At 30.2% G+C, this 9,701-nt stretch overlaps 1 protein-coding gene across 1 annotated transcript; it reads right to left on the reverse strand.

Annotated features, from left to right (window-relative positions):
* Positions 4,846-5,901, reverse strand: LOC107638158 (probable protein S-acyltransferase 12). Its single transcript, XM_016341326.2, has 3 exons — positions 5,575-5,901; positions 5,234-5,483; positions 4,846-5,117 (listed from the first exon to the last, which is right to left on the reverse strand). Exons 1-3 carry the CDS (start codon positions 5,758-5,760, stop codon positions 4,927-4,929), a joined length of 627 nt encoding a protein of 208 aa, XP_016196812.1. The 5' UTR covers positions 5,761-5,901; the 3' UTR covers positions 4,846-4,926.

Raw genomic sequence — 9,701 nt, forward strand, 5'->3', positions numbered from 1 at the left:
GTTTATTTTTCTTTTATTATATAAAATACAATTTTTTTTATCTTCTTTCATTTTTTATTAATTATTTTTAATATCAGAAGTCAAAAATGTAGAAAAGAAATATACACGTAAAAATATTGCATATAACATTCTTCCTAAATTAATACACATTTCTACTATTAAATTACAAGCTAATCTTATCTAAAATAAGTTCTTCATGCTCTATTCCATATTGAAGAATATATAACAATAATTCATATATTAAAAAAAATCAGTATAGATAAGTAAATAACTCATTTATATCTCACACCATAATCTTAAGCCAAGGAAAAAAAAAATGGAGTTGGTTGTTGCTGTCCCCTTGAAAATGGCTTTGGAAGCAATGGTTATGGCACAGGTGTATGATTAAATTAAATTAATCCTTAATTCCACGATTTAGATTGCATAAAGATGAATTAATGAAATGTATTATCAAAGCATGAATGATTTATGTAATTTTATTCATCCTTGTTTTCTGCCAACCGTACGTGGGTCGTGTGTTTTAAAATTGTTCAATGAAACTAACCATTAAATTTGAGCATAGGATTCCAATTAAGGTATAATGGGGAACAAAACTTTGTGAAGGGTTAGTCACTAAGTTAACACGTGGCCTTCCTACTGTAATTAGTAGCATATACTTTATAATTTGGTATATCTTATTAGGACAAAATTCAAATGCTTGACCCATAAGAGCTTTACCCTGGAAATAGGTAATGATAGTAACTGAAACAATTGAATATTGTAAAGGTGTTTGCCAAAAAGACATAGAGAAGAAACTTCAAGATCTCATAAAGTTTTCAAAAACTTTATTTGTATATATATATTTTTTAAATAATAAAAATAAAATAATATAACATATATGATAATTTTTAGTTAAAAATAAAATATAAAAAGAATATTTATTTATTTATTTTTGTAGATCCACAAATAACAAATATATACATAAAATCTATAATTCGATCTAATAACATTGTGAATAGGATCAGATATGATAATCTTACGAATCAAATCAATATCCACGATTAAATTCAGATAAATAACGTGAATATACAAATTGAATCTGATCTATAAATACTCCTACATATATATGGAGTGGTGAAAGAAAATAAAGGATAGCTTTATGTGTCTAATTGGCCTTTGAAGATATAGACAATGGCAAGCAATATATAATATATAATATATAATAGAGCATATTGGTGTACGTGTCAGGCAAAGATAAGATCAAAATCCTTTTTCCCAAATCTAATAGTAATGACTAATGATGCATAATCAACGACAATTGACTTCAAATATTTTTCTCCACACAAAATGTTTGGCGCAGTTTATTGAGCAACTTTTTTAGTTGTGGAAGAAGAATATGCTGATCTTTCCAACTAAGTCCATATATAGCGTAAAGTATGTAAGATTTGATTATATCGCCAAACATTACCTGGCTTATCTTCTAGACGTATCTAACCTATGTTAATTCATGCCACAAATTAAACAATGCATGCCCCCCATGGCCATGTGTAGTAGAATATATATATAACTTTTAAGTGTATCGATACATTAGTATTTTAATCATTTTTAATTGTTAATTTTAATTGTAAAAAATATATAATATATAAAATTAAAATTAACTATTAAAATTTACTGAAATATCAATTTATTAGTATACTTAAAAGCTTTTCTATATATACATAACTGAACTTATGTAACATCTAAGATTTGCTAGGCTTAAAAGTATATGATGAAAAGGCATTATTTTTGTATATGATCATTACAATAATTTCTTCTACCTGTCATCAAAACCTTAAATATAAACAAAAGCAACATTTGTAACAACATATACATAAGTTACTGAAGAATAAATCACAATAGTATTTTAACTTTAATTCACTGATTCACTTAAGTAAATGTTAGAGATCAAACATAAATTTTGTACTGTGTATAACAAGTAAGAGAAAAGATAGAATAGTAAAAAAATTTAATAGATCAACCGTTTATTTTACTAATTTATTTGTACAGGTTATACAGGTTGAAACTTTTTTAAAAAATATACATTATGAGTTATAATTTTATTAGATCTATCTGAAGAAAATTAATATCATCAAGAATTAAATTATTTACCTGATTTATATTAATTGGTAGGATCAATACTAAGCAGAGATTAATTAGATTGGACGTTATTGATCATATGGATAAGATTTGTGTTTTATGTAAAAAAGAAAACGAGAATAATTTTTACTTATTGATTAATTGTGAGTTTATATGACAGGTGTGATATGCTTAGTTATATGCTTATAATAAATTATAGACTATTTTAAAAATAATTAAACAACACTTTAAAAATTAGACAAAAACTCCCATAGAAAAAGACGAACGTAGATGCCTAATATTTTACTCTTGAGATAAGTACTTGATTAATCAAATAGTCTCAAAGTAGTATTATATTGTATATCGAGATCATTTGACTAACGCCGATGAGAGAAAAGATTATTAGTTTTATTGACCCGCATGCATCATGACCTTTAGTCTAAACTTAAGCTTGTTTAATGGTAAGAAATAAATAAATTGATGTCCAATATTAAAGTTAGTTAGTGGACGTAAAGGTATATATTGTGGCTGTGGTCAATAGATTTTAGCATATCGGAATTGCACTTCTACCTACTTGTATTAAATAGGTTTAATTACTCTTTAGATTTTAGTTTGAAATTTTGTAATTGAATTGTTATATTGCATTAAAAGTATTTAATTAAGTTATTGTCAATATTTTTTTAAGAGTAAAGTATCGTTTTTGTCCCCCAACGTTTAGGGTAAATCCTATTTGTGTCCCTAACGTTTAAATCGTCCTATTTGTATCTTTAACGTTTATAAAAGTGATTCAATGTTATCCTACTTTCAATTATACTAATAAATTAAATTATATTTTTCAATTATTCTTATTTGGATGTATTCATTCTCAATTAGGTTTCACTTGGATGTATTCGATTTTAATATTATACCCACTATTTTTGTTTAGATTCAATTATGTCCCTAGAAAAGTGAATTATGTAAATGTTGTAGGAATTAGTTTCAACATTTGATGAACTATTTTTCGAAGTAGATCATCGATTCTATCCCAGACATTTGTATTTTAACTTCAAGAAGTGATTTTTAAACTCAAACTAAAGTGCTTATGATGTGTAATTGACGGCAGGATAACATTGAATCACTTTTACAAACGTTAAGAATACAAATAGGATGATTTAAACGTTAGGGACACAAATAGGATTTACCCTAAACGTTGGGGACAAAAACGATACTTTACTCTTTTTTTAAAAAGTATAAAATATCATTGAAATATTTGTTTTTAATTAATAAATTTAAAATATTCTAAAAGTAAGTATAAGAAGATTATTACATAATTTTTTCTGAAAGATAACAATTAGCAAAGATGTAATTAAAGTTCTTTCCTTTTTTTTCACTTTTGTGTACTCTCTTTTTGGTTTGATTTGGGTAGATTTTTTTATTTGATTTTGGTAATTTTTATTATGAAGACCAAAACAAATTGGGTAAGAAAAGCCCAACTATATATACCATCCGGCCCACATTATATGCATGCGAAAAATTTGCGCTGACAATCAATTCCTTGACCCAAAAAAAATCAAAGGTTTTCCACCATACCAATCAAACCAACTTGTGATTAATTATAAATTAATCGGTAATACTATATGACCAAGTCATTTTAGTAATTAATAAGTTCAATTAAGTTAGTCTAATAGTTTATTGATACAATAAAAATCAATTAAAAAAACGGTTCCGCTACGTTACCAACAGCATATCTGCCAACTTCTGCCAACTCTTATTTATAATTGTGTTTCATAGAAGTGTGTTCGTGGATGTGTCTAATAAAAATGTCTTTTTTATAGCTGTGTTTAATAGAAGTGTCTTTATAGATATATTTTCTGGATGTGTCTCTTTATATATGTATTTAAAATATATTAATTATTAGACACATCTACGAACACCATCCATTTTTTTTTTCTCTACCAAACAAATCATTGATGCTTGTCTGTCTTATCATATCATTGCACCTTGTAGCAAAATTAAAAGCTATTTTGAAAGAGAAACATGATAACTAGTCTTAATTAGCAGGAACAAAGTAAAGTTAAATAGACGGGAATTAAAACAAAAAAAAAGTGTAAATAGATTTATCATATAATTAGTATAAGTGTACAACACTGTCACAAGCATGTGCATGATGCATCTAAGGAAAAATGAATGGTTCTTAGACGGATGCCGATTTTGGATGTGTGAAGCATGAAGAATATTTAGGGTTTAAAGGTCATTGTTGACCTTACAAATTAATAAGTAGGTGTTCCCTCTTGTATCTTGTTTGCTAGTTGTATGTATATATATGGGAACTATTTAATTATCAAGCAACGACAGTCTTTTTACTACACTTTTTTTTTTAATTAGGATTTGACATTTGAAGTCTTAAAAAATGATAGGATTAGGCAAATCAACTTTTTTTTCGACTTTTTGTTAACGTGAAAACTCAAGTTTATATCAAGTTGATAACTGAAATTATTAGATGAAAATTTAGTCAAATCCTATAAAGTACGGACACTTCCCTGAATTATCGTGTATGCGTGTCGGACACATTTCGGACACGACACTCACCGACACTCGTCCGACACATGTGTGTGCTGTGTCCAACCGTGTCTTAATAAAAAATAAAAAATTCTTTACCGGACACGCCTGGACACACCTAAATACCATCGCGTATTCGCGTGTCCAGTCTTATTCTTAAAATAAATTTAGATATAGTATATATTATTATTTATTAAAACAAAAAAAGGCCAACAATCATTTCATTGAATGATTTGATGCAGATGCAACCGATATGTAATTGACAAGTTCAGTGTTATCATGTAATAAAAAATGTCAAAACCTTCCAAGCGATATGCAGAGGAAGAATCCCAAAACCTTCTCAAGAATATGTAGAGCACAAAGAAAGTAGCAACTATGGAGACATGGAATTACCAAGAAGAGCAGAAAATACTTGTAGTTACGTGCTCCAACGCAATTCACCACCCAAATACAATGATGATCCATCTTAAGAACGCATCTTTGGCCTGCAAAATACATCAAGGAGACAAATATAAACCTCAAGACAAGGTGAGGCATGCTTGTGCATGGTCATGTATAAAATGATTCATAGAAAATAGAGAAAATATTGGAAGAGACATACAGACAGAGCAGTGATGGCAACGGGGTGGCTTGGCATTCTGGCATCGAGTACAATAGCCAGTGGAAGAAGAGGAAGAAGAAGCCTCAGCTGCAGCCTCGGACTCAGGTGCAACTTGAGAGTAGAGTGATATAGGAGTAGTGACAGCTTCTAAATCGTGGTGCTGAGAGATGGGCAAAGGCCTCCAATTATGGGGGACAGAACCAGGGTCATTCAGAACCACCATGAAGTAGGACCATGTCAACAGTATAAGCTGCAAGCAAGCAACAACTACGAGCATTGAAGATTGAACAAGAGAAAAAAGGTTAAATCTTTGAGAGAGAGAGATAGGAGGGAAAACTGACAAGGATGTGAAAAAGGAAGAGAATGAGGAAGGCGAGTGGGGAATGGGAGTGGAACAAGAGAGGGCCCCAGGCGATGATAACAACGGCGTAGTAGGAGAGGGCGACGATGGCGGCGAAGAGGAGGATCATGAAGTAACCGAGAACGCGGAGAGCAGAGCAGAGCTTGAACAAGTTGATGTGATCCATTCGACGAGCAATTGAGGTAATGATCTTCGGGATTGGAAACCTTACTGCTGCTGCACCTCCAAGTCCTGCTGTTCTGCTCCGTGCCGGGAACAGCCGTTTCCAGATATCGGAAGCCAGGGTGCTGCGATCCCAATTTCCAATTCAGATTTTGGAATTTGGGTAATAGGACTTCCGGTTGTGCTTCTCAACCGGCTTTGCAAATAAAGTAAGAAACAGCGAAGCACCCCACTTTATGGCGATGGATCGAATGCGGGGTCGGGTCGGATGTTGTTGAGCTCACGATCACAATGGAGCACGGACACTTGCTGAGTTGTCGTGTCTGTATATCGGACACGACACTCACCAATATTCATTCAACATGCGTGTATACTGTATCTAATCGTGTCTTAATAAAAAATAAAAAAAATTTTTTCGGACACGCAACACATAAATACAATCACGTGTCAGCGTGTTCAATCTTATTTTTAACATATATTCTTAAAATAAATTTAGATATAGTATATATTATTATTTATTAAAACAAAAAAATATTTTAAATACTTGATATAATTAAAATAAGATATTAAAAATAATTAAAAATTTTAATTTATATTTTAATATTAATAAAATATCATTACAATTCATCTAAAAAATACTTTATATTTTATATATATGCGTATCCCCGTGTCATGTAAGATTTTAAAATTCGTGTGTCGGCGTGTCCTGTGTTGTATCATGTCCCGTGCCCGTGTCAGTATCTGTGAATCATAGGTCAAATCATTTAACCGATATCATATATATTCATAGCTTTCAATACTATAGTGATCCAGGTTTATGTCATTTTAAGTTCATATAATAATTTACTTTTAGAAGTTTAAGTAATAACCCTTAGTACAATAAATAAATAAATAAATAAAGCTATGCAAACAAGTTTTCTTAAGGCATTGGTTAAAGTTATCACTAGTAAAAATTTTAAATCTTTTGAGCTATTAAATTTTTTCTATTAAACACCTTGACTAGTTTATGAAAAATAAATAAATAAAAAATATATATAGTTCTTGCTTGAACCAAAAATTTATGATGTATGCAATGGGAATAGTAGTCTCTTGCACTTTTGGAAAGATAGTCAAAATCATGCACATGGCCTTTGGGTATGTGTGGATTATTGGCTTATAATGGAATCATAGTATAATGTATATATGTCATTGCATTTAATTTGCTAAAATCATTGATTGATATATAAATATAGCATGTTGAATCAAATTGAGAGCAAATGCTTTAACAAATATTCATTAGTCATAATAATCAATTTAGAAATTAAATGGTTTAACTTGAAGTGAACACACAAGCACACATATACTACAACCTTTTAACTTATTTCCCTCATGCAAGAGAGTGACAAGCTAATAAGCTAGCCATGTGCTTAATTGGAAGATGTTCCAATGCTTTTGGAAACAACCAACATGACTAGTATAGAAAAAACATAAACTTATTTAGAAAAGCAACACATATAAATATAGAAACAACAAAACTATATAATTTTATACAAAAATTATTAAATTTGTTCAAAACAAATTACATAATTAAATAAAGTAGATTTTAAAATTATTCAAATACAATAATTAAAAATTGGTTACATTTCTGTCTTATAATTAATCTATATAAACTATTACAGGGTATAAAAATTTCAAAATTTAAACATAAACCGCTCTAAAATGTCACAATTTATACACAAACTAAAACATAACATAACAAACCTTTGTATTCTTTCGCTGTTTATATTGTAACATTATAAAAACTTTGTAAACCTTGCCAACAAGTAGATTTATATAATAGTTTTTGTTTAAATTTTAAAAACTCTACACCATATAGCACTTTTAATTTAGATATGGAAGGGAAAGTAGTGTAGGATGCAATTATGGAGTGTATGGGTGCTTTACGTTAGGGGGTGTGCATGGCCCGGCCCGATTCGAAGACCCGGCCCGGTCCCGAACACTTTAGGGGCTAATTTGGTGTGATTTTATCGGGTCTAGGGCCGGGTATGAGTCTCGAAAATAGACCCGGTCATAATTTCGGGTCGGGTCCGGGCCATAGCTTGGGTCACCCGAAATCGGCCCGGTGGCCCGGTCATCATATATAATTAATATTTTGTGTTATTAGTGATGGATGATGGCTATTATTATGTGAAATTTAAGTGTTGTAAACCTTAATATTTTGTGTTATTAGTCATTATATATAAGACTATAAGTTAATATTTTATGTTTAAAATGCATAAGACTTTAGACTAATGCATAATCTTGTGTTATTTGTATTGATTTAAATATTTGGTGTTATTAGACAATATTAGTATTGATTATGGTTATGCTTTAATTTTAGAGAAGAGTTAGTTCTTAGTATATATTTATAAGTGAATTTTACCATGTCAAATAATGATTGGAGTCTTGAAAATTTGGATATTTTTACATGCTAACTTACAAGAAGGTATCAAGGTAATATAATGTTAACGGCCCGGTTTTCACCCGATTTTTACCCGGTATAATCGTGGCCCGAAAGTGTATAGGTTTCATCGGGTCTAGGGTCGGGTTCGGGTCTTAAAAATAGACCCGGTATATATTTCGGGTCGGGTCTGGGTCACACCAAACCCAGTTTCACCCGGCCCATGTACGCCCCTACTTTACGTAATTGTGGTGTCAAGAGCAAATTGGACTTTTTGATTTGTATTTAAAAAATTAAAAAAATTTGCAATACACAAATCGGATCGTCCGATTTGTGTTTTAGATAATTAAAAAAAAATAATAGTAAAATCGGACCATCCTATTTTTGTTTTCAAAATAAAAAAAAATAAAAGTACAAATCGGACCTTTCGATTTGTGTTCTTAATTTGTTTAATAAAAAAATCAGACAATCCATTTTTTTCACTTTATAGTTCAAACAAAATTGTCCCTACATTCATGTCTAGCACCACCCACTTCTATAACCATGCACAACACACACAGTTACGTATCCAAAAAATTGAACCACTATGTAGTGATTTATATAAATTAGTTGTAAGACTAAAACATAACCAATTTTTAATTATTGTATTTGGATATTTTAAAATCTACTTTATTTAATTACCTAATTTGTCCTTAATTTTTTATCTCATCAAAATTAAAGTTAAAAAACCTAAAGCAACAATAGAAACATTCTTTTCTTATCTATATTAAGTCGTTGTGTATCTTTTTCTCTCTTTTTTTTTTATGGAAATGGAATAGGACAGGGATAGATCGATAGTCAGAGAGATTAATGAGCTGTGAATGGACTATGGAGTTATCATTTCATCATCAGCAGTGTTTCACAGTCAAGAGAAAATCGCTAATAATTAAATGAAGAAAATTATTTTAAAATTATATTAATTAAGGCTTATTATTTGTTTGTCGATTCTACGTCGTCGTTTTTTCCTCCTGCAAGGCTTTTACATCCATCAATTGATGAGCAGGCTGCGTCACCTGGCACTGTACATATAGACCAATAGTAGCTCGACACGTTTCTGCTGTGACACTTCTTTCCTATTATTGCACCCTCAAGACCATTGGAAATTGATGAACATCTGAATTCAAATGTTGTCATCAGATGATGCCACTTTTTTATTATAAAAAAAATATAAAAAAATAAAAGACTAAATTTTCATTACATTTACTATTTTATAAGTTTTTAACTTAAAAGTATCGCTGATTTTTTTTATATAGAAAAAATATTGGTGTTTTTTGTGGAAATGGGATTATTTGGTGTAATTACAGATAGGTGGATTTTGTAGGTGAGAAGTCAACACGTGGGGGCGTGTTGCAACACGTGAGGGGCGTGTTGTAACACGTGGCAATATATTAGCCAATACGTGCTGTAATACACTTCAAATATCAATATTTAACCAAAACACCATCTCCATTTCCATATTAAAAATAATTTCATAAAAAGTATTCTTA

The sequence above is a fragment of the Arachis ipaensis genome, chromosome B04 (assembly GCF_000816755.2).
Source record: "Arachis ipaensis cultivar K30076 chromosome B04, Araip1.1, whole genome shotgun sequence".
NCBI classification, from domain to species: Eukaryota; Viridiplantae; Streptophyta; class Magnoliopsida; order Fabales; family Fabaceae; genus Arachis; species Arachis ipaensis.

Excerpts from the sequence above, each read along its gene's own strand:
- LOC107638158 (XM_016341326.2), bottom strand. The coding sequence starts at position 5,760 with ATGGATCACATCAACTTGTTCAAGCTCTGCTCTGCTCTCCGCGTTCTC. Across the intron at positions 5,484-5,574 it reads TCTTCCTTTTTCACATCCTT|CTTATACTGTTGACATGGTC; the intron begins GTCAGTTTTCCC and ends GCTTGCTTGCAG. Across the intron at positions 5,118-5,233 it reads TTGCCATCACTGCTCTGTCT|GCCAAAGATGCGTTCTTAAG; the intron begins GTATGTCTCTTC and ends TGTATTTTGCAG.